Below are 24,322 nucleotides of genomic sequence, written 5' to 3'. Positions count from 1 at the left end.
TGTTTCTATGACAAAAAAAAGTTTTAATTAAAGTTAACTAGTTCTTAAAAGTATAATAGAAATGCCTAAAGTCACAGCCACAATCTTCTAAATGATCTGAACGTTTAAAGTTTAAACAGTTTAAAAAACAAAACAATCATGATAAAAATCACATTTACTTAATTAATTTGTTTACATTTGTCTAAAAGCGTAAAAACTACAAATTGAAAGATTTGACTCCGCCCTTTCTTCCGTGCGTACGTCATGACGTCACCGGCGGCCTCGCTCCCACGTTCCGCGCTGCCGGAGCTGCTGTCATCGGTTTTACCGGGAGAGGCGAAGGGCATCCGGTAGACTGGCCGCGAGCGGAGCCGCTGAGACGTTTCTGGAGGTCAGTAACCGGCTCGGCGCGGTCGGTTTCCCGCCGTAGTGTTCGCAGGGAGACGGTCTGATGTGTTCTGTCAGGCGGAGGCGGATATTAGCTCCACCTGAAACTAACGTTAAAAAGCCGTCCGACACCTGTTAGCTTGCTGTGCTAGCCTCGTGCGAGCTAACAGCCGTTTCTTTTTGCTTCGTAGCGCGAGGTCACCTGTTATTCGGCAAAGTCACCTCTCAAAACTGATTTAGTTCACTAGAATAAAAGTTAACCCAATCTACAGCTGGTTAAGTTAGTTATAATTAGCTTCAGTTTATCCATGGAGCTAACCGGCTAATTATATAACCTGACGCGTTAGCTGTGAGGCTAGTCGTGCAGGGCCTTTCTGCAGAAGAACATGGCGCGCTCTTTAACTTGACTGATCTGCTTTTGAACGTTTAAGCAGTCCGTTGAAGTCGTTTCACTGTGTTTTGGTGGAGAGTCACCAGTTTTCGGGAACTCATGACTCGTGAAAGGACAAAGTGATTGACAGTTCCAGTGGCCAATAGCGAAGCTTGAACTACCAGCTCCGGGCGGGCTCTCCTCCGAGCAGCCAATCAGGAGGATCGGTGGGCGGACCCAGACAGGGAGTGGACTCTCAAAACAAGGTCAAAACACAGGAACTCCTGCTGGGAGGAGGTTCTGCCTGGTCTGTCGGAACCGCTCACATCTGGGCCGGGGTTCTGGTGTTGAAAGACTTTTCTGACTCATGCAGCATGTGTGACTCGTGTTTGGTCATTTCACTGCAGACCCACAAACCCAGGAAGTCCAAATATGAGTTTGTTGTCACTGATTAGCCATAACATTATGACCGCCTGCCTGACAGCAGCTATCAGTCCTGACTGAGTCTTTAAAATGAAACCATTAGTAGTAGGTGCTTTCAGCCAGGGGAGAAGTGCAGGGGAGAGGGTAATAATGTTTTGGTAGGCTCTCAAAGAGACCTCCACATGAACAGCAGGACTCAAGGTGCTCACCGCCGTCCTGTCGTGCACCAGGTGCCATGTATTCTGCAGGTAAATCCATCAGACCGGACCACCTCCTTGGTCCAGTTCTGGTGGTCTGTCGACACAGATTTTCTTCTCTGTGTCGACGTGGAGCAGACAGTTGATTTACCTGTAACGTGTAGGTGCAGGAAACAGTGGTGTGGGGTGGGAGATGGAGGTAATTCTTGTAAAGGGTGTGACTCTTTGTGTTTACCTGATTTTACCTTTTCGCTAACACCTTCCTCGCTTCTTCCTCAGTTTCTCTGCCATGTTTCTTCCTCCTGCTTCGTGTTTAAAGCCGACCGTCTGAAACAAACTTTGTTTTCTTAAACTGATCTGATCAAATATCTGTGAGGGTTGGAGACACAGCTAACTGTAAACCCAAACTATTTAGTCTACTTAAATATCCAGACTCGTCTGCAGCTCTGACTTCTCCCTTTCAGCCGTCATCATTCAGGTCCTGTTGTTTTTAAAACATTAAACTGTCTTCTGTTCACTTTAATTTATTTGTTTTGGCTTCTTAAGTTTATATCCTCCTACTGAAAAGCTCCAGGAAGCAAAGTTTGTTGCGTGAAACTTTTAGTTTTCTTTATTGAGTGGAATCTGAAGCCTGAACAGCAGACACAGGTTGTTTTTGTGGTTTGGTTCACCTGGATGTCTCTGCAGGTAGTGTTGACCTGTGAACGCTGGCAGGTGAATGATTTATGCTTACTTACAGACATTTAACCGTGACATTACCAAGCATTGAATTATCTGCACACAGCCCACAGTTATTCTTCTTCCTCTGGGTGGTTTTAAACATGAGATATTTTGCTAACAGACATGATCGCCTGTTGGAGGCAGGTGATGGTTGTTCTGTCATGGAGCTGATGATGAAGCTGTAGTTTTCCTGGTTTCTCTTCCTGTCTGATGGTGTCTCTCTCCCTCCCCCTCAGTGGACGTTTGATCAGTACCTCTTGTCCTGGGACCGACCCGATCCGGGTGGAGTTTCACTTCCTGTTGTTGCTGAGGACGTCCGGCCCGTCGGACTGACCACCGCCGCCGCGTGTGTGTGACACGTTAAGGACTATTCATGCATCGTTTAAGGACTTGTGCGGCGCGGTTGCGCCCGCTCACCGCCTCGCAGGCGGCTCAGACTGTCGGCCAGCAGCGGCCAATCACAGCGGCCTCCACGGCCAACACAAGGACGTTTCAGCCAATCAGGTGCTACTCTGCACCTGTGGCCTCGGAGCCGTTCCTGAACGGGACGAGCTCCAACTATGTGGAGGAGATGTACTACGCCTGGTTGGAGAACCCCAAGAGTGTTCACAAGGTGAGGAACAGGTGGAGGGGCGGGGCTTGTTTCAGGTGGACCTGACAGGTGTGTTTCAGAGGGGACAATAAAACAGCTGAGCTGAACAGATAACCAGAAACATTAAACTGTTTCACTAATTATTATTTTATTAAAGTGTTTTAGTGACGGACAGAAGCTGATCTGGAGCTTTGAACAGAAACAATCAGCACCACCTGTGTCCAAACGCTCCGCAGTATTTCCCACAATGCATCTTGTTTGTAGCTTCAGATGGGAGGATACTGTGAAGGTAGACAGACTTCCAGAGCTCTGAGTAGCTCCAGGGGAGGTCAAAGGTCATGTTTTCACTTGTTCATAAAGCACCGATGGTGTTCCTGCAGAACCGTGGAGTTCTGCTGATCCGACATGTTGGAAAAAAACTTTACTGCTAAAAATCCTGAGGATGACAAATAATAAAGATGCTCGTTAGAAAATATACAATACAACAGAAGTTTATCCTGAACTACATCAGATGGAGTTTACTCCAGTGGTTTTATATAAATATATACTCTGAAATGCCGGTCTGCGCTCAGTGTAAAAAAAGAGCTCGACTACAACAATAAATATGGCCGAACCAGACAAGCAGAGAACAGAAGACGTTTAGGAGGAAATATAAAAGAATCTGCAACAAATATCAGCCTGAAATATTTGAAAAGAGACATTTTGTTTAAACTTGTCTTTGTTTTTATTTTTCAGATAAATGGATAAAATAAACCCAGTTTATTTTAATATGAATTGTTTAAAAGCCTGTCTGCAGACAGATCTGAGTTTAATACGCACTGATTTCCTCCCACTGCTCCTCCACTGACGTCACTGTTGACCTACTTTCTGTCACTTTGGAATCAGTTTAATTAGTTTATTCTTCCACAGAGAGTTCGTTTCTGATTTTATGACATAAAGTCCAAATACAGGAAGCAGAAATATAAACTGGAAACTACAGATTTCTGCTGTAAGAGTTCTCTCAGCCTTTCCCCTCAAACTGAACAGATCTGAGCGGTTCAACATTTCGCTGTGAGTTAGAGGAAGATTCATGATGAAAATGAGCTCCGATCATCTCTGATCTCCTGATCTGAGCTGACAGCAACAAACCCATCAGACTTCCTCCTGCAGACGCTGAACTGGGCTGTCAGAACGGAGCTGATTGTGTTTCAGGGATCCGAATCGTAAAGGACAGGCGACTAATATTAGCTCCCTCGGTCACATGACGGAGTTATTTCACTGCTGAGGTCAGAACAGAGGCTGCTGTACTCTGCTTAAACCAGAACCAGAACTTCAGCCGGGTTAGGGTTGGGATTAGAGAGGATAACTCATCTCGATCCCAAGTTTCCACAGCGAGACCTGCGTGGAGCTGAAACAGGAAACTATCCTATCATTAACCCCTCTAGCTCCGTGCTGATTGATAGATTTAAGCAGATTTCTTGATCGTTTGTAAAGATGGTGTTGTTTTCTGAACACACACTCGGTACGTGTGTGTTCATGTTGCTCCTTCCTGTCTGACCTTCATCAGGACTGTCCAGCTTTAACTAACGGGACGAGATCCGTTAAACCTGTTATTACATCAGAAACTCAAACACCTGGGAAGAACAACGTCAATAAATCACTTTCTTTATTTTTACAAAAAGGCCTTAATTTGTTCTTGAAAGTCTCAGATATGTTTAAAAGTCACAGACGATAACAGAAGAGGAACGTGTTTCACCTCCAAACAGGAAGTAAATAATTTCAGATGAGTTATTATCCAACACTTTGAGTCTTTATTGGCCTCAAGCAGCTTTAAGTTTTCCTGTCTAATCCTCTCTTCCAGTCCTGGGACGTGTTTTTCCGAAACGCCAACGCCGGCGCTCCTCCGGGCGCCGCCTACCAGTCTCCTCTGGGCCTGTCTGCGGCGTCAGGCCTCGGCGCTCCTCAGCTGACCTCGCTGGTCGGAGCGCAGCCCAACGTGGAGAAGCTGGTGGAGGATCACCTGGCTGTGCAGTCGCTCATCAGGGCCTACCAGGTACAGAAACCGTTCTGAGGGTTCGGTTTGAAGAGCGGTTTCAGGAGGAAAACATCTTTATCTGATAAAAATACTTTCATCTTTAATTTAAACAAACTGTCTTAACATTTAAATAAAAGGTTATATTTGCTCCTAATGAACTCAGAATCAGATAAAACTGATTTTATTACATTAAAACAAGTTTAAATTGAAGCGAATTAAAATAAAACAAGCTGCAGAATTTCTAAAATTTAGGATAAAAACAAATAATATTTATTGCTACTAGTTTTAACATACAGTATGTAATTGTTTTTAGGTATTTAAAAGTACGTTAACAGATTTAGTTAAAATTTTTATATCTGAATTTAGGCTTATTATTGTGAAGCTGATCTGTTTAAATCAAACAGTCATTTATCTCTGAGTTGATTTGTTGAATAAATAATAATCTTTAGGCTGCGTGTGATTTTAAAACGATTATCAGGTTTGTGAAGAAACATCAGGAGGCTGCTTCACAGATTTATTCATAAATCATTTATTCATAAATATCACGTTCAGAAAGATCCGTATCAATCACAACTATTAGCACAGATGCTAACCGAACACTGAAAACTCCATTAGCATCGAGTTTATTACTGGAAGTCTTTACACAAATCAAACGTTTCAAAGTCATCATTAAAGACGGTCAGAGTCTGATCATTTGACCTCCTAATGACAGACAGATGTTACAGATGTTCTTCAGATGTTACAGATGTTCAGCAAAGAAAAGAGATAAAACCAAAGATTTATGAAACGTTTCTACTACAGGAAACTACGGCAGCTCTGCAGGGACAAACTGCACCAAGCAGCTGCTGACTCTTACAGATTAACTAAAACATTTTTACTTTTAAAATTAAATTAAAAAAAAACCCAGTCCTAAAAGTGTGTGTGTGTGTGAGATGACGATGTGTGTGTTCAGGTGATAACTGTGTGTGTTCAGGTGATAACTGTGTGTGTTCAGGTGATAACTGTGTGTGTTCAGGTGATAACTGTGTGTGTTCAGGTGATAACTGTGTGTTGGGTGTGTGTTCAGGTGATGACGGTGTGTTGGGTGTGTGTTCAGGTGATGATGGTGTGTTGGGTGTGTGTTCAGGTCATAGGTCACCACAGTGCCCTCCTGGACCCTCTGGAAATCAGCTGTGTGAATTTTGATGTTGCTCCGGTGAATACCGGCTTCCAGGACGTCGGTGAGAGCGCCGCGACTAAACCAAACTCAAACACCTGAGTTAACCTGGCTTTTCCCTGTCACCCACCCATCTTCCTCCTCCTCTTCCTCGTTTCTTCTTCTGTTGTTTGAATCTGTCCTCTCCTCCTGTTTCTGTGTGTTTTTCTTTAACCCCTCCCCCCTCCTTCTGCTCGGCTCTTCATCACTCCTCCTCCTCCTCCTGTCCTGGGTGGGTTCTGTGCTGTTCTCCCCCCTGTAGATCCGAGGGCACCATGTGGCCCAGTTGGACCCCCTCGGCATCATGGACGCTGATCTGGACTCGTGTGTCCCCACTGACATTATCACCTCCTCCGACAAGCTGGGTGAGGAGCTCCACCTGTCCTCACCTGTCCTCACCTGTACTCACCTGTCCCGCTCTGCTTCACAGCTCAGCCGTTTCATGAGTCAGGAGACGGTCTGAGACCTTGTTCTGCATCAGAGGACTTTCCTTCTGTGCGAGTTTTCAAACATGAGGAAAGTTTTCAGATTTTACCTTAAAAACAAAAAAAACTCTGAAACTTCCTCATATTTGATGAAAATTAACCCGACAGAGTTTTAATGATTGGAAACATCTAAATCAGCTTCACTGTTCAGATGTTTGTGGATCAGTTACTGCCCTCTGGTTGTGCAGTTGGAGATCGCGAGCACCTGAAGGAGTTCTCCGCCTGGGGTGGAAGGAAGTCTGCTCCAAACTTTGCTTTCCACCTTTAAGGTTTAACGTTTTCACTCTTTGACCAATAACTCCTCCACGTTCTGAACAACCGGGTCAGTCCTGCAGAACTAAAGTCAAACAGTGGATGTAAAAAGTGTTCAGCTCCAGGGTTTTGGTGATTTGAACGTGTGTTGGGGGCCATTTTGAAAAATGAATTTTCTCTTTCTGTCAAACACCTGGAGGTTTGAGGCCAGGTGTGTGGAACGGCTCATAATTCAGTCCACCTTAACTAAACCACAGCTCCAGCTGAAGGAAAGCAGTCCCACATCATGATGCTGCCACCACCGTGTTTCACTGTGGGAAGGGGGTTCTTTAGGTCATCTGTGTTCATCAGAGGCCCACAGGCCTTTAGGAGACTTGGCCTGGATTGTTTTCTTCTTCCAGTCCAGACGTATGGAGAACACAGGAGATCGTTGTTCTGTGTAGAACCAGACCAGAACCTCCTGCAGCTCCTTCAGACCTGCTGTAGGCCTCCAGTTTCTGCCTCGTCTTCTCATTGGGTTCTACTGAAGGATGGAACTGAAATGTCAGGAAAGTCCTGCTGGGCTCAACTTCAGGCGTGTTCCCAGGAAGAACGAAGGCTGGAACCCAACCAGAATGTTCTTCAGCCGAGTCTAAGCTTCCAGTTTTACAGGATTCATGTCACCATGAAAACCTGAGGTTTTCTCAGGAGCAGAGACTTTTTATGTCCACTGTGACCGCTTCAGTTTGAGTGAACGTTTAACAACCGTAACTGCTTCATGAACGTTTTATATCGTTTCTGTCAACCCAGCTGGTGGAAGAGATGTTTTCAACGGGCGTCACTTCCAGGAGGCTGGTCTGATGTTGGAGGGAAACTGCACGATGAGAGAAAAACTCGTAGAAGCAGAACTTTTTATTTTATCTTCTGAAGGTTGTTTTGGTTACAACAGGTCCAAGAACTGAACTGGTTCTGATCTGACTGGACAACAGGTTGTGGCTCCTTGTTGACCTTTGACCTCAGTTTCCTGTTGGATCAATAAGCTGCTGGCTGATCGTTGTCCCTGTGCTGATGTGTGAGAAGTTAAGTCTTAATATTGAGGATCTGCTGAAAGTCTGAGCTGCACGCAGGTCTGCAGAGGCTCTGGTTCTGTTTGTGGTGAAAACCAGCCGGCGCTCTCAGGAATTAGTGCCGTCCCAGTGACCTGTGTAGAATGGCTTCCTGCTGTGTTTGGAGGGCTGCCTAACTTCAGCATGATGTCATCTCGTTTCTTCACCACCTCAGTCCAGAACCACAGGTTGGTTCTGGTCCAAACGCTTTGAAACGGTGGTGGAGGCGACGAGATGCCGGCTCACTGCTGTGATCTGCTCCAGCTGTAGACGGCGCTGATGTAAGACGAGTTAAACAGGTCAGAGGTCACTAATGTTGTCGGGTGTTTCTCCTCACTGCTGCCCCCTGCTGGTGACCCCCCTCCAGACGGGTTCAAGAACAGGCTGAGACTCCTGACGGTCGGAGGTATGAGAAGCATATCGCTGCTGTGTTCCTGCTGTGAAGCCTGTAGCTCCTCTGTAGTTCGCTGCTGTAGTTCGCTCCAGGCTTCTACAGGAGCTCCGGATCCAAAAATCAGCAGGTTCTGGTTCCCCTCGTTCTGGTTCCCATCCTGAGCTCGTCCTGTAGAAGCAGCTGTAGAGAGAAGGGTGGAATGCAGCATTTCCTGTGGTTCAGTGTTTGTTTTATTTCTGCCAAAAACAAAAGGACAAACAGGATTTTAATAAGATTCAAATGAACACATAAAAATCTAAATACTATTAAAAACTTCCAGATGTTCTCTTTGCTTTCTGTAGCTGATAAAATTCTTCCTCATCTGGCTTTTAACCAAACTTACAAACGCTTTGGTGTCAAATTTAGAGCCGATTCCAAATTATTTCAGCAATCAGCTTCCTTCTTGACAGTGTGGACACTAATTTATTTAAAGGTGTTTGAACTTCCTCCCAAAGATCCCAAAGATCTCTGTAAACATGGAGACAGCATCTGTAAACTCTGCTTCATTCAGCTGTCCTGACAGCTAATTAAAAGATATTCCACAGCTGATTGGTGAAGCTGAAACAGAAACCGTCATGAATCTGCAGCTCTTTCACCAACACTAATAATAATCTCTTCATCGCCACCATGGAAAAGATGTTTTAGTCGTGTTCCTGTCCGGTGTTTTACAGATGAGTTCATGACACCAACAACACAAGAAGCTAAACACGTTCATGTAGCTCGTTAGCCCGTTAGCTCGTTAGCCCGTTAGCTCGTTAGCTGCGTCATTAACCCAACTTCCAGCCTCACAGTGAGATCTTTCTCTGAAACCCACCAGGAAACTATTTCCTTTAAATACCTTTTAAGAGAACGTCCCGCTGCAGATCCTGATGGTTCTGCGTGATTCTGCATGGTTCTGCATGGTGTTCTGCACGATTTTACTAAAACACTGAAAACGGCACAAAAAACAAAAACAAAAACTCTGCAGCAGATTTAAAAGTGTCTGAAAGTCAGGAGACCTGAGAGACACTTTGTCCTTCAGGACTGTCCAACGTGTTCCTATTAAATTAATGTTGACGTCTTTAACCAGTTAGAATGATTAATTAACTATAACTAATACTTACTAAACTTACTACCAATCAGAATGATTCATTAACTATAACTAATTCTTACTAAACTTACTACCAATCAGAATGATTCATTAACTATAACTAATACTTATTAAACTTACTACAGCCCGTCTGCTGACAGCTGATTATTAAAAGTTAGTTTAGATGATTTTCCCTTTGAGCTGCTGGAGCTTAAAGAGGCAGACGTCTCACTTTGAACCACCTTAGAAATGATCCCTGTCCCTGTGTCCCCGTCCCCATCCCTGTCCCTGATCCTGTCCCTGTCCCTGATCCTGGACGAAACGTTGAACCACAGTGAAATGTCCTGACCTCGCAGCTCCAGCTGATGTCCCGTTAGGACGGGACTTACTGCTTGGTGAACATTAATCCCAGCTGTTCCTCTTAGTTCATGGAGACGTCTTCAGCTGCTTGGAGCTTCATGGAGACGTCTTCAGCTGCTTGGAGCTTCATGGAGACGTCTTCAGCTGCTTGGAGCTTCATGGAGACGTCTTCAGCTGCTTGGAGCTTCCTGCTCGGCGCCTGAAGACGTTTGATGGGAGTAAAAACCTCCAGCTGAGTCCGAGCTGACGACAGAAAACTGGTCAGAAAGATTTAAAATGTTTGCAGAAACAGACATTTGGGAGCAGAGACTTTCAGAGAATCCTCCTGTTTTCTGAAGCCAGTTTCTCTCCGAGCAGCAGCTGTTGGAGACTAGATGACAAACAGAGGACGTCTCCAAACGTTTTCAGGGATTCTCCATGTCCTCACCTGAGTCTCAGAGGCTCCAGGTCCCGAACATTGAACAGGTTTTAAATGTTTACAAACCAAATTTTCTGCTGAAATAGTCTCAGGTTATTCTCAGTTTGGAGACTTCAAGCTGTTTTAACACCTGAGATCTCCTCATGACGGAGAACCCGTCCTGGCCTGAAAACAACAAGGATCATAAATAATATTCATTAAGAATCTGTCTTTATTCAGAAGAGTACATCGGTTAATTAAATCCTAACTGTGGGGTCCACAGCCAAGGCAGGAAGGACGGAAAACAACGTAAAACTGAACTCTTTGAATTTAAAAACGCTGCGACTCAAAAACTATTTTCATCACAGCCCAGAGAGATACCGCCTTAAGACATGCAGGTGGAGATACCACCTTAAGACAGGCTGGTGGAGATACCACCTTAAGACCATAAGGACCGAACCCCTTCAAACAGCCTCCAGGAGACGACAGACGTCCTCAGACTGGTGACTAAAGAGACACAGAAGGAGTGTGTTGCATTGTGGGTAACATGGTTGCTGCCCTCGGGGTTTGTTGTTGTTGTTGTTGTTTCCTCAGAAGCTTGTTTTGTTGTTTGCTGCTGCTGACAAACAGGAAGACTGTCCCGAGTCCTAGCCGTGCTCTTCCTCACCGCAGTCATCCTCACGCACTAACGGCGCCCCGGCTCGGCTCTGATGATTGGCTCCTGAGGTCCAGGTGGTCCTCTGAGGAGCAGCTGTGATTGTTGTTGTTGTTTGTTTCAGAGGTGGACTGTCGCTCTCAGTTTCGGGTCGTCTGCAGTCAGATGGGTCAGTCGTCAGTCGGTTTGTTTCCTGCTGAGCTGTTGTCAGCATACAGCTTCCTGATTGGCTGTTTGCTGCTTCAGGAGCCTGGGGGGCTCTCTGATTGGCTGAGCCAGCTGTCCGTCTGCCTGCCTGTCACACAGTGGTGCTGCTTCACAAACTGGACGGGCTTTTTATGAGACAGACCCACACAGAAGACATCCCTGGACCTCCTGTGTCCCTCTGACCCCCCCACCATAACACCCCGTCCCAGAACCCGTCCAGAACCGGCCCAGAACCCGTCTGAACAACACATTAAAGTCATATAACCCCCTGCTGCTGCTCGATGTGACGAATCAGAGACCAGAGCAGAAACACGTCATAAACTCTGAACTGTTCAGTCATTTTATTCATGTTCAGAGACGAGATCTGAGTTAAAGAGAAGACTGACCTTCATCAGGAAGCTGCTGCCTAGTCTCTAAACATGACTCAGCAGCACTGAGGTCAGCTGACCGGTCTGTTTAAACATGACTCAGCAGGACTGAGGTCAGCTGACTGTCTGTTTAAACATGACTCAGCAAGTTTGGTTCTGAAGCAGGAAGATGATCTGATCTGACGACTCTTTCAGCTCTGGTCTCTGTTTTTGTGAATAATTCTCTAAACTAACGATTCCCGTCAGGTTTTCATTAATATTTTATTTATAAATTCACAGATGTGTTTAATCCTCTGACAGATTTCTCCAGAAGCTTTTTTTTTTTTCTTATGTTTTGTGAATTTAAAGGTGAAATATTAATGAGCTCCGACCTCAGATTCAGGTCTGAACAGGTTAAATCTAAGTGGGAACAAAAACAGGAATTTTATAAATAAAATAATAAACAATTATTTGTAAATAAATAAGAGCTGAGCTGTTTCATTAAAACACATCCAGTGATTCATGAGATATTTTGCTAACAGACCCAGGTGATAACATCAGGTTACATTTATAAAAGATTAAAGCCAGACCACTTTTTAATCTTTGTCTTAAATTTATATCATTTTTTTTTTTTAGAGGACAGGAAGTGCAGATTTTGTTAAAATCTGTTCCCATTATTAGATTTAATCCTGGATTAAATTCTGACGTCAGAAAAAACTGATCTGGTTTGATGTTTGATCGATAATCGATACATTTTCTGCTTTTAGTTGTTCTGACGTCCTCGACTGTCTCTGCCTGTCTTTGTCTCTCCTGTGTCTCTGCCTGTCTCTGTCTCTCTCTCTCTGTCTGCTTGTCTCTGTATCTGCGTCTCTCTACCTGTCTCTCTCTGTCTCTGCTTGTCTCTGCTTGTCTCTGTCTCTGCGTCTCTCTCTCTGTCTCTCCTGTCCCTGTCTCTGTCTCTCTCTGTCTGATCGTCACCTCTAACACCCGATGCATGTCTTCCTTCATCCCTCGTCTCCTCTCCTCGTGTCCTCCAACCTTTCCTCCTCTCCCTCTGTTCGTTGGCGTCTCCTCTGACATTAACCCCGCCCTCTCTTTCTTCCCGCCCACTGCTTTGCATCATGGGACATGTAGGCTTCTACGGCCTGGACGAGTCAGACCTGGACAAGGTGTTCCGGCTGCCGACCACCACCTTCATCGGCGGCTCGGAGATGGCGCTGCCGCTGAAGGAGATCATCCGGCGCCTGGAGGTAACCCCGGACTCAGTAACTTTAAATCCGTGTCTGTGAGGTCATCTGTTAGTGTTGTTCCCCTCGCTCCTCAGCTCAGATTAATTTTAGTCTCTGAAGTTTCATCTGACGACCACCAGCTACAGGTGTGTTCCTGCAGCGTTATTCAGCCAAATTATTACCAGAACATCCCGAAAACAGAAAACCAAGGAGCAGCTGAATGAATGTCCACATCATGTCCAGATGTCCTGTTTGGATCCGTTTATATTCTGGCCTCTGATTGGCTCTACCGGTTGTCCGTCAGATGGCGTACTGCCAGCACATCGGGGTGGAGTTCATGTTCATCAACGACCTGGAGCAGTGTCAGTGGATCCGGCAGAAGTTCGAGACTCCCGGGGTGATGCAGTTCACTCCGGAGGAGAAGAGAACGCTGCTGGCCCGAATGATCCGCTCCACCAGGTAAGCTCCGCCCACTGTGCCCGCCGCCAGCGAGCAGGCGGCCCGTGGTTAACCTGCCCGTGTGCTCAGGTTCGAGGAGTTCCTGCAGAAGAAGTGGTCCGCAGAGAAACGGTTTGGCCTGGAGGGCTGCGAGTCTCTAATCCCGGCTCTGAAAACCATCATCGACAAATCCTCCGAGAACGGCCTGGAGTACCTGATCATGGGCATGCCTCACAGGTGAGGCGCGCACGCACGTACACACACACAAACACCCCACACCACACACACACCAGAGACTGTTAGTTTGTTTTTGCACATTCTGTAACTTTTTGTGTTTTCTGTATTTAAGATGAAACTTGTTGTTTTTGTGTCTCAGGGGTCGACTGAACGTTTTGGCCAACGTGATCCGTAAGGAGCTGGAGCAGATCTTCTGTCAGTTCGACTCCAAGCTGGAAGCTGCTGATGAGGTGAAACTAAAACACTCAGTTCCAGCTGGACATGCAGATGTTCCTCAGCTGGGCGGAGGTCTACCTGTTCTGCAGGTAAGCAGCAGAACAGGCTGACCTGCTGTGCTTGTCCTCCGCAGGGCTCCGGAGACGTGAAGTACCACCTGGGGATGTACCATCGTCGCATCAACCGGGTGACGGACAGGAACATCACGCTGTCTCTGGTGGCCAACCCATCCCACCTGGAGGCCGTGGACCCTGTGGTTCAGGGCAAGACCAAAGCTGAGCAGTTCTACTGCGGAGACACCAACGGAAACAGAGTGAGTCTGAGGGGAAACACCTCCTCAGGAAGTATCCACGTCCCAGAGTCAGTCAGACACTAAACAGTCATCCAGGAAGTATCTACATCCCAGAGTCAGTCAGACACTAAACAGTCATCCAGGAAGTATCCACATCCCAGAGTCAGCCTGAGACAAAACAGTCATCCAGGAAGTATCCACGTCCCTGACTGTAGTTGTTAATTTACAATAAAGCAGAAGATTTAACTTTAAAATGGTTTTTCTACATTTTAAGTTTTTTAGAAAACTTTCCAACATTTCAGAGGTGAAGGATCGGCTGCACTTCACCTGGTTTGGAGGCGGAGCTTCAGCCAGGCTCACTCTGGTTTTACCTGTGTCCAGGTGATGTCCATCCTGATTCACGGAGACGCAGCGTTCGCAGGTCAGGGGATCGTCTACGAAACCTTCCACCTGTCTGACCTGCCGTCCTACACCACGCACGGCACCGTGCACGTGGTCGTCAACAACCAGGTGAGAGGAGCGAACAGCAGAGCACCTGCAAGTGAAGGTTCGGCTGCTGACCTTCCGTCTCTGTCCGCAGATCGGCTTCACCACCGACCCCCGCATGGCGCGCTCGTCTCCGTACCCAACCGACGTCGCCAGAGTCGTCAACGCCCCCATCTTCCACGTGAACGCCGACGACCCCGAGGCCGTCATCTATGTCTGCAAGGTGGCGGCCGAGTGGCGAGCCACCTTCCACAAAGACGTGGTCGTGGACCTGGTGAGCGCTCTCTCTGCACGCTTTCCCTGTTTGACAGACAGTTAGCAGGTCGCTCAGGTTCCTGGCTCCGCCCACCTGTGTGCAGGTGTGTTACCGGCGGATGGGGCACAACGAGATGGACGAGCCGATGTTCACCCAGCCGCTGATGTACAAACAGATCAAGAAGCAGAAACCGGTTCTGCAGAAATACGCCGAGAAGCTGATCGCTGACGGAGTCGTGAGCCGGCAGGAGTACGAGGTAAAAACGAACAGTTCTTCAGATCTGAACTGATTCCTCTGAACCGCCGCGTGAACACAAGTTCTGATCGGGTCCAACACCCAGAAATTAAACCTTTATCAGGATTAAATGTTCCTGTTTGTGATCTGACCCGTTATGAAGGTTTGACTGAACCGAGTTGTTTTGATCTTTGTTAATAAAAAGTCCGGAGAACCGGATCCAGTGTTTTAGTTTCCTCCTTCAGCTCCTCGTGACGCAGCTGTCTGTCCGCCTGCAGGAGGAGATCGCCAAGTACGATAAGATCTGCGAGGAGGCGTACGCTCGCTCCAAGGACGAGAAGATCCTCCACATCAAGCACTGGCTGGACTCTCCGTGGCCCGGTGAGACGGAGCTCAGGGTCCGGTTCTGACCCGGCTCTGAACGAACTGGAGAAACGTTTGTTAGTTTTCTTATAACGAGATGAGAACATTTATCAGTAAAAGTTTCCTGAAGGTCCTAAAACGGCTAAAAGTCACATCAGCCGAAGGTTCTAACAGATGAGCAGCTAAAGTCTGAAGACAGGAAACAGCTGATAATCTGAGGACTTCCTGTTTTCAGGTTTTTTCACTCTGGACGGACAGCCGAAGTCGATGAGCTGTCCCTCCACTGGACTCTCAGAGGACAACCTGGACCACATCGGACAGGTGGCATCCTCCGTCCCCGTGGAGGACTTCACCATCCACGGAGGTCTGCGTCCGGCTCCGAGACATTGAAGACGTTTCTCCTGAGCGGGACGCCCGAGAGGACTGACGCTCTGTCTTCCTGCCGATCCAGGTCTGAGTCGGATCCTGAAGAGCCGAGGAGAAATGGTCCGGAACCGGACGGTGGACTGGGCTCTGGCGGAGTACATGGCCTTTGGCTCGCTGCTGAAGGAGGGGATCCACGTCCGTCTGTCGGGGCAGGACGTGGAGCGAGGGACGTTCAGGTAACCTCAGAGGATACGGGTCAGAACCGCTAAAATGAGCGTAATGGTAGCTAAAAGACAGCAGGGGTCAGCTAAAGGAAGGAAACAGGAGCTGGAAGCTAAAATGAAGCAGATTTAAAGAGAAAAATGTTAATAATTAATGACCTAAAGTCAGGAGAACGTCCTGAAGCTCTAAAACTGGACAGGATTCAGGTCTTCCTTCTGAAACCAGTTCTGTCACGCCTGAACGATAAAAATAACATGTTGGACCGTTCAGAGGTCAAAGGTCAGAGGGGGTTCTCCAGTTCGTCTGTTCTGGACATTAAACCTGTCTGTCCCCACAGCCACCGGCACCACGTCCTCCACGACCAGAACGTGGACAAAAGGACGTGCATCCCGATGAACCACCTGTCCCCGGACCAGGCGCCGTACACCGTCTGCAACAGCTCGCTGTCCGAGTACGGCGTCCTCGGTGAGTCGCCGCCGCCGCGTCCCGTTCCTCCTGTGGCTGAACCGCTCCTCTGACTCCGCCTCTCCGCCCCTCCAGGCTTCGAGCTGGGCTTCGCCATGGCGAGCCCCAACGCCCTGATCCTCTGGGAGGCGCAGTTCGGAGACTTCCACAACACGGCGCAGGGCATCATCGACCAGTTCATCTGCCCGGGTCAGGCCAAGTGGGTCCGGCAGAACGGCATCGTGCTGCTGCTGCCGCATGGCCTGGAGGGCATGGTGAGGCCCGCCCAGAACCCAACCCGGTTCCTGTCCCGGGACACGTCCCCTAACTCTGGTCCGCTTCTGTCCTCAGGGTCCAGAACATTCTTCAGCCCGTCCCGAGAGGTTCCTCCAGATGTGCAACGATGACCCAGATGTGATGCCTGTAAGAACGAGACTAACGGAGATGGTTCTGTGTTCTTACTGTGGTTCTGCTCTCACTGTGGTTCTGTGTGTTCTCACTGTGGTTCTGCTCTCACTGTGGTTCTGTGTGTTCCCACTGTGGTTCTGCTCTCACTGTGGTTCTGCTCTCACTGTGGTTCTGTGTGTTCCCACTGTGGTTCTGTGTGTTCTCACTGTGGTTCTGCTCTCACTGTGGTTCTGCTCTCACTGTGGTTCTGTGTGTTCCCACTGTGGTTCTGCTCTCACTGTGGTTCTGCTCTCACTGTGGTTCTGTGTGTTCCCACTGTGGTTCTGTGTGTTCTCACTCTGGTTCTGTGTGTCTTAGAACATCACGGAGGACTTGGCGGTCCGTCAGCTGTACGACTGTAACTGGATCGTGGTGAACTGTTCCAGTCCTGCAAACTACTTCCACGTTGTGAGGCGACAGATCCTGCTGCCGTTCAGGAAGCCGGTAAGAACCAGAACCTCTGTTGGTTCCAGAGAACCAGAACCCCCACCCCCCACCCCCCAGCTTAAAGACATGACAGAAATCATTTCCTGTTTTCAGTTTGCTTTCTCTGAATTGATACTTTTACTTTGAAAATCCCCGGCGTTCTCCCTGAACTTCCTGTCGTTTGCAGCTCATCATCTTCACTCCCAAATCTCTGCTGCGCCACCCGGAGGCCCGCTCCAGCTTCGACGAGATGCTGCCCGGTAACAAACGCCTCCGAGGAGTTTTTCCAGTCTGACCTTCAGCGCCGCGCGTCTCCTCTTCATCCTCTTCCTCCTCGTCTTCCTCTCTCATCTTCCTTCCAGGAACTCACTTCCAGAGGCTGATCGTGGAGGACGGCCCTGCGGCCGAGCGTCCCGACGGTGTGAAGAGGCTGATCTTCTGCACCGGCAAGGTTTACTACGAGCTGACCAAAGAGAGGAAGAGCAGAGGGCTGGAGGACACAGTGGCCATCACTCGCATGGAGCAGGTACACACACACACACACACGGGTTCATGAGACGTTTCGCTAACAGACACACAGACGGTTACATAATCGCCCACCTTTCATGGCGGTGGTCTTCTAAACATCATCAGTTTCATTGAACGACACAAATGTTTGAACCGACGCCACGGGTCGTTAACGGCGCCCATCTCCCCCCGCAGCTCTCCCCGTTCCCCTTCGACCAGGTGAAGGCGGAGTTTGAGCGGTTCCCCAACGCCGACCTGGTCTGGTGTCAGGAGGAGCACAAAAACCAGGGTTACTATGACTACGTGAAGCCTCGCATCAGGACCACCATCAACAAGGCCAAGCCCGTCGGGTAACCATCATCATCTTCATCCTCAGCAACAGGTACGGACTGGCGCCGGCTCAGGCAGATGACCTCTGACCTCTGACCTCTTTGTGTCTCAGGTACGCCGGCAGAGATCCGGCTGCGGCGCCGGCGACAGGAAACAAGAAAACTCACATGATGGAGCTGCGGCGCTTCCTGGACACGGCCTTCGACATGGAGGCGTTCAAAGAGCAGCAGTAAACCTGATGCACCTGGAGCTGAACCTCACCTGGACTCACACACACTCCCACACACACACACAGAGAAAAGAACAGGGTCAGGTCAGCTTCCAACGTTCCAGCGTTCAGGAGCGGCTGGAAGTGAAAGTTTGATTTTATTTCTTTCATTTAAAGTCAAACTGAAAGAATCACAATCATGGAGGAGGTCTGAATCGTTTGGACACACACACACACACACACACACACATACACACAGTCTCCATCCTCATCCTCATCACTCCTGACGCACAAACATAGGATCAGAGCTTCTTCTCTTCAGAAAACGTTTTCTTTTAGCTTGTTAGCATCGTTAGCATCGTTAGCGCTCCTCGTTGGCAGCTGAAGGGAGTCGGAAGCGACGGCGAGGTGGAGGTTTGGTTTCTTTTTGTTTTTTCTTATTTTTTGGCTGTTTTCTCATTAATGGAAGTCTGGAATTAGCCGCCATGGTAACGCCTAACACTGAGGTTTTATTGTATTTTATTCTGAAGGGTTTGTTCAGGGATGAAAATCCCTGAAGGGGCTCGACCACGTGCACTGCTGATGAATGGTTTAGCCCCTCCCCTGTGGCGAGCGTTCATCTCGTGCCAAAATGCGCCGCAGCACTTCCTGCTTCTCTTACTTTCCCGTGCCGGCAGGAAATGGAAAAAAAAAGGAGCACGAAGTCGGCCGCGGCCGGCGTTCTGGGCTCCTGTGAGACGAAAGAAATCATTTATTTATTTTCATAAACAGGGATTGAAGTCTTCTTCGTTGTTTCACTTCATTCAATAAAGAATTCTGTACCGAGGAGCTGCCGTCTCTTTGTCTGCACCACAGAAACCAGAACTTCCTGTTTCCTTGAAACCAACTTCCTGTTTCTAAGGTCGCGTCTCCATCTGGGAGGATTTCATCTTAAAGTCTCAGAGTTTGGACGGCTCGTCTTGGTGAAGGGAGGTGAACGGATCCCCGCTGCAGAACGGTTCTGATGGGTTCAAACGGGTCGAAAACAAAGTTGGTTCAGAGGCCTGAGTTTCTGAGACGGATCAGAAAAAAAACAGTTTGTTTCTGTAGAAACCATCTCAGGTCACTGATATAAATAAATAACTATCTACTGAACAGTTTGCTTCAACAGAATAATTTAAAACTGAAAAAAATAAACCTGAAAACGAACTTTGTCTTTAAACGAAGGAACAGGTGAGTTAGAGTTTGTAAAATTAATATTATTCCCTGAAGTTTGGAGGTTAAAACTTTAATATTTCAGGTTTTTACACATCTGTTGGAGCACAGAAGCTAAAAGCAACAAGATGTTTTAGTTTTTATCAACTCTTCGTTTGCTGGGCTCTTATTTTGTTAACGAAAATCATTTCTCTTGTTTTTACTTCAAAATAAAAGCTCTGATTCTGTGAAAATGTTAAAGAAATTAAAAGTTGTTGACAGAGCTTCTGTTTGACATCATTACTGCACAAATTCAAGCAGTAATTTATCTTTAAAATACAGAATAATTTTGTTTGTCGTTAAACGAATAAGAACCAGATTCTGTCAGATTAAAACAGTTTTATTTTTATTATTCTTTATTCTAAGTGTTATTATTATAAATAACTCCAGCCGACAGAAACAGGTTTTATCAGATCTTATTTATCTAATTTAATCCATATAAACTTTTTAAAAACTTTTTATCTTTTAATTTGTGACTCAAACGGCAGACGGATCGATTTAAAATCAGAAAATAAACAAACTATCCAAACCCCACAGGTCAGGGTGGTTCTTATTTCTCAGGAAACTTCAGGCCGTCACCTCCAAACCTGCGGGCCACCAGTTGGTAAACACCTAAAGAATCTAAATAAAAATATTACGAGTTTAAATCTAATTAATAACATTTTAGGGCTGTGAATTTTTAGACACCAAATAAAAACTTTTAAATCAACATTTGAGGCCTTTTATTTTGACTTAAATTTAAGAAACTTTTATTTTGAAATTGTTGGTTTTAAACTTTTTTCTGCTGTAGATAAAATAATGATAAACTGAAAAACAGATTCTGTTTTTTCTGTCACGTTTTTAAGTTTGAGATTATCTGATCCTTTGATCCAGAAAATAATTGTTTTAAAAATAAAATAATTACCAATAAAATCATCTATGAAGTTTAAAAGCCTTTATTTGGAAAACATAAATTCAGGAAAACTTAATGGAAACATAAAGTTGCTCCTCATATGAGATTATATTTTATTATACATAAGAAGAGATTAATTATGTTATAAAAGAGTTATTGAGCTTTTTTTTAATTTTCATTTAATCTTGTTTGACTGGTTTTAACAGATCTCCTTGTTTAACTTAATATATTTTGTAATTAGTGTATAAAATCATGATTTAGTATTTGAAAATAAAGTTATTTAAAAATTTTATGTTTTGTTTCTTCAGAAAGATGTTTAATCTCCTCCCTGCAGAGGTGAGGCTCACAAACTGAAACTGAGACACTTCGGGACATTCTGAGACAGAGACACACTCTGGGACACTTATAGGGACACCGTGGGACACTCAGAGACTTTCTGGGACACTCAGAGACACTTTGGGACACTTACAGAGACTGTGGGACTCTTTGGGACACTCAGAGACATTTACAGAGACACTTTGGGACACTGTGGGACACTCGGAGACTCCTGGCTGTAGCGTGGAGCCGGAGTTAACCCTCCCGGTTCCGGATCATCTCGTGGAGCCTCCCGGAGCTGCAGCGGACCGCGGCTCCTCCTGAGGCCGGATTGTCAGACTGAAGGACCGGCTGAAGGAAGACGGAACTGTCCGGACCTCAGTCTCAGTCTCTGTTCTGAGTCCTTATCGGGATATTTGCGGATGTTCCTGAGCCGTACCCTGGGTCTCCGGGCTGTGTGACGGTTCTGGCTCGTCGGAAGCCCGGTTCTTGATGCCTCGGAGGCCCCGGGGAGCTCAGACTGCGGAGCCCCGGAGCAGGGCTCGGACACCGGGGAAGTACAGGAGGTAAGGTCGGCTGTGGGATAGGGACGCCTCCCGTCCGTGTGTGTGAGGTGTGTTCGGGTGTGTCCGGACCGGTGGAAGTGTTCGGATGTTGGACCGAACCGTTCGGCGGCTCGGTGTGGAGTTTTTATGGATAAACATCAGCTGAAGGTTTTTGTGTTTGAGGAAGAAGCTGCCGGCTAACCTGTTAGCATTCCATTGTCACCGCTGCTAAGCTAACATGCTAACTGTAAAGACATGATAATCATTTTCACCGGACGGTCCAGGATTAACACACGGACAGGGCTTTGATCTGTGTTGTTCTGACAGCTTAAAAATCATAATTCTGTTCAACATTTTCTGCTGTTTAACGGGTTCTGGTTGTTGTTGTCCAGTTAGCATGCTAATGCTAACCAGCGAGGCTACTGTTAGCATGTTAGCGTTAGCATCCCTGAAGGAACCTCAAAATGTCTCCGGTGACCGTCATCGTGTTGTCCGGTTAAACGGCGTCAGGTAGGGGGGCTAACTGGGACTAAATAAACCGGCTGAACAGTCGGTTTTATTTTTAATTATCACAGAGGATGCTACCGGGAGGGACCCCCTCACGGGGTTGGTAGTTTGAAGCCCGTCAGAACCACAGACAGCGTGGGAAACAACCTGTATTCATACAGTTATTATATCTTTATTCATACAGTTAATACATGATTAAACAACCTTTATTCATACAGTTGTTACACCTTTACTTATACAGTTATTACTACTTTATTCATTTATTACTTGATAAAACAGACTTTCTACACCTTAAACAAAGGTGTTATAACTCACGGTGGAGTCTGTCACAGCTGACCCTTAAAAAAAAGAATCTGTAGTTTAAATTAAACTTACTCGATCCTAATTAAGTTCTTAAATAACTGCTTATTTTTCTGTGGGAATCTGATAAATAAATCAGGTTTTATTCAGTCAGAGTTTCAGCCGAGAACAGAGATAAACCTGTTTGTTGTTAAACTGAACAACTTTTAATTAAAGTCAAAGACAAACTAAAGGAAACTCCAGCGTGAGTTCTGAGAGCTGATGAAGAAGCTGAAACTGTCATTGAAGCTAACAGAAGCTAAACCCCAGCTAAAAGCTAAATGTAGCAAAAGGCTGAAAGTAAACATGGCGCTGATCCTCCTCTAACTCCAGCCTGTTTCTGTTTGTTGCTAAATCTTCAGCTGATTTTGTCCTCTATGACATCAGCTGCGGGACAGATGCTAAATGTTACACAGCTAAATGTTATCGAGACATAAATGTCCCCGTCCCTCTGTGCCACCCGGTCCACTTTCTGTTCCTCGTTTCTGTTTCTGAAGGTTGGCAGCCCAACACACACACACACCGTCACACACAGAGGCTGCTGTTCAGCCAAATAAAAACGTTTAGCTCGTTCTGGACTGGTAGTAGCTGCAAGTCTCACGTTATTTTTAGGATCAGACCGAAACGTCTGAAACTCGGACCTGAATGGCGGCGGGCGACATGCATTCCTTTGGGCTGGACCAATCAGAAGGTCAGAGTGTGAAACTGAAAGCAGGTGGGGTTCCTCTCAGGTGAGTCACATGACTCCTCAGGTCTCTGCTGGGAGCTGGTTGAGTTGTTGAACCGGTTTGTTAAAACAGCTAGTTAGTTGGTTAGAGAGATGGGCTGCAGATTCGTCACTTTGATTCAGAATCAGTTCAGCTCTGAAGGTTCAGAGGAATAATTAAATCATCAGATTCATCATGACTCTGGATTCATGTCGTTTGTTCAGCTGCTGACTTTCAGAATAAAAGTCTGACTCATCAGCGTGGCTGCAGCGACACACCTCGTTAACTGAAACTCAAACACTCAGAGCGACCCATTCATCCAGTTATTTATGTTTCACTCAGATTCATGTTTTCATCATGAAGAGACCAGACTGACTCAGGTTTAAAATCTTTAAAATAAAAAAAGAAGAATTAGATTTTCTGTGGAAACAGAGACATGGGTCCACAGATTTGGACCGACCCGGTCCAGAGAGTGGGACCGGTTCAGCTTCCTGGATGTTAAACACATCTTCATCCTGAAATCAGAGACCCGTCTGAAGGGAACCAGAGTCCCAGCTGAGCAGAAACATTCGGATCAGAACTCCGAGCTGCAGGACTTTCACATGGAGACCTTACGGTTCTGGCTTGGTTCTGACTGGGTTTTGGTTGGGTTCTGGTCGGGTTCTGGCCCGTTCTGTTTGTGGTGAATTGTTTTGGTTTTTCTCCTGAGAGAAAGTTTTAGTCTGAGAAAATAAAAACTCTTTTAGCAGTCCACGTCTGAGACGTTTTGTCAGATGAATGAATCAGAATCTGGACCAGAACCAGAACCTAATTTGGATCGGTTGCCGTGGCGACCCAGCTCAGTAAACCAAGCAGCTGAAGTCCTCAGCTGATCCTGAAGCTGTTTAATGATTCTAACAGGAACAATCAGTCATTTCCTCCTCAGCACTCAGCTGCAGAGGGGGCTGATGGGAAATGTAGTTGGATTAATGTTTGGACTGTTTCTGTCCGTCAGGATTCTGTGTGTGTGATCGGACCCTCGGTTCTGTCTACCATGAACCCTCTGAACCAGATGAAGACCGGACTGACCAACAACCCTCACAGGTACAACCAGAGATGGTTTCCTTCTCACACACACACACACACACACACACACATACACACACCGTCTTCATCTGAACGTCGCCGACCCAGTTCTCTCCTGTGTCTCCAGTGACGGTTCGTACCCCTACGACCCGTCCAGCTGGCAGCAGCCCACCAATCAGCCGACAGGGTCTCTGTCTGTGGTCACCACCGTGTGGGGGGTCACCAACCCTTCAGCCAGCCAGGTATGACATCATCACACGGGGACGGCGGGTCGCAGGTTCTGCTTCTCGCCTGATCTCAGGATCGGCCTCTGAAGTTGTGCTTCTGTGTCTCTCAGGGTCTGGGTGGGGGGGTGATGGGGCCCGGGAGCAACCCAGGTGGGGGCCCCATGATGCAGGGCCCCGGGGGGCCCGGGATGGCCGGCGGGGCCGGGGGCTACATGGGCCAGCCCGGATATGGCGAGCCCAGCAAGGGCTACATGAACCAGGGCATGTACGGACGGACGAGTGGGGGCTACGCCGGAGGACCGGGGGGGTACACGGGCAGGTGGGGGTTTGTTTGTTTCTAAAACTGTTTGTTTTTAAGTCTTTATTTATCTAACTTTAGTCTTTAATATAAATAACTTTTGTAAAGTTTAAGTTTATCACAGTTTATTTACAGTTTCTCTCCAAAGATTAAAACCAGAAGCCAGTTTTTGAGCATTTAATTATTGTTTAAACATTATTCCACCAACTCAGAATATTCTTTAATTTCACTTCCTGTAGTTTAAATTTAAATCTTTTTGTTTTCCTCATTATTAAAAATAAAATAATCTTCCTGTTTCTTCACCCGTCCTCAGCTACCCGTCGAAC

General features: G+C 46.7%; 2 protein-coding genes across 5 annotated transcripts in view; both read left to right on the top strand.

Annotated features, from left to right (window-relative positions):
• Positions 1 to 222: 222 nt before the first annotated feature.
• ogdha (oxoglutarate dehydrogenase a) lies at positions 223 to 18,696 on the top strand. 4 transcript variants are annotated; one of them, XM_017425802.3, is made up of 25 exons: positions 223 to 370; positions 2,313 to 2,689; positions 4,509 to 4,700; positions 6,140 to 6,242; positions 8,067 to 8,105; positions 10,738 to 10,782; positions 12,302 to 12,417; positions 12,701 to 12,855; positions 12,925 to 13,071; positions 13,211 to 13,301; positions 13,421 to 13,600; positions 13,961 to 14,089; positions 14,160 to 14,339; positions 14,425 to 14,577; positions 14,834 to 14,936; positions 15,154 to 15,282; positions 15,370 to 15,520; positions 15,844 to 15,971; positions 16,047 to 16,225; positions 16,302 to 16,373; positions 16,716 to 16,841; positions 17,011 to 17,083; positions 17,186 to 17,349; positions 17,526 to 17,680; positions 17,773 to 18,696. In XM_017425802.3, exons 2-25 carry the CDS (start codon positions 2,450 to 2,452, stop codon positions 17,891 to 17,893), a joined length of 3,171 nt encoding a protein of 1,056 aa, XP_017281291.1. In that variant the 5' UTR covers positions 223 to 370; positions 2,313 to 2,449; the 3' UTR covers positions 17,894 to 18,696. The 4 variants fall into 4 exon arrangements, with proteins under 4 accessions (XP_017281291.1, XP_017281292.1, XP_017281293.1 ...); XM_017425803.3 differs by lacking the exon at positions 10,738 to 10,782; XM_017425804.3 differs by lacking the exons at positions 8,067 to 8,105; positions 10,738 to 10,782.
• A 1,667-nt stretch (positions 18,697 to 20,363) lies between these two features.
• LOC108241541 (zinc finger MIZ domain-containing protein 2) overlaps positions 20,364 to 24,322 on the top strand; it is a 9,731-nt gene continuing 5,772 nt past the window's right edge. Inside the window, exons 1-4 of the mRNA XM_017425768.3 lie at positions 20,364 to 20,874; positions 23,401 to 23,489; positions 23,599 to 23,713; positions 23,809 to 24,027. Of these exons, the coding sequence (XP_017281257.1) occupies positions 23,440 to 23,489; positions 23,599 to 23,713; positions 23,809 to 24,027 (384 nt within the window). The 5' untranslated portion in view covers positions 20,364 to 20,874; positions 23,401 to 23,439. The remainder of the gene's footprint in view (positions 20,875 to 23,400; positions 23,490 to 23,598; positions 23,714 to 23,808; positions 24,028 to 24,322) is intronic.

Source organism: Kryptolebias marmoratus, linkage group LG1 (genome assembly GCF_001649575.2).
Source record: "Kryptolebias marmoratus isolate JLee-2015 linkage group LG1, ASM164957v2, whole genome shotgun sequence".
NCBI classification, from domain to species: Eukaryota; Metazoa; Chordata; class Actinopteri; order Cyprinodontiformes; family Rivulidae; genus Kryptolebias; species Kryptolebias marmoratus.
Note: the sequence above shows the minus strand (reverse complement) of the source record. Positions and strands in the feature narration are given on the sequence as shown.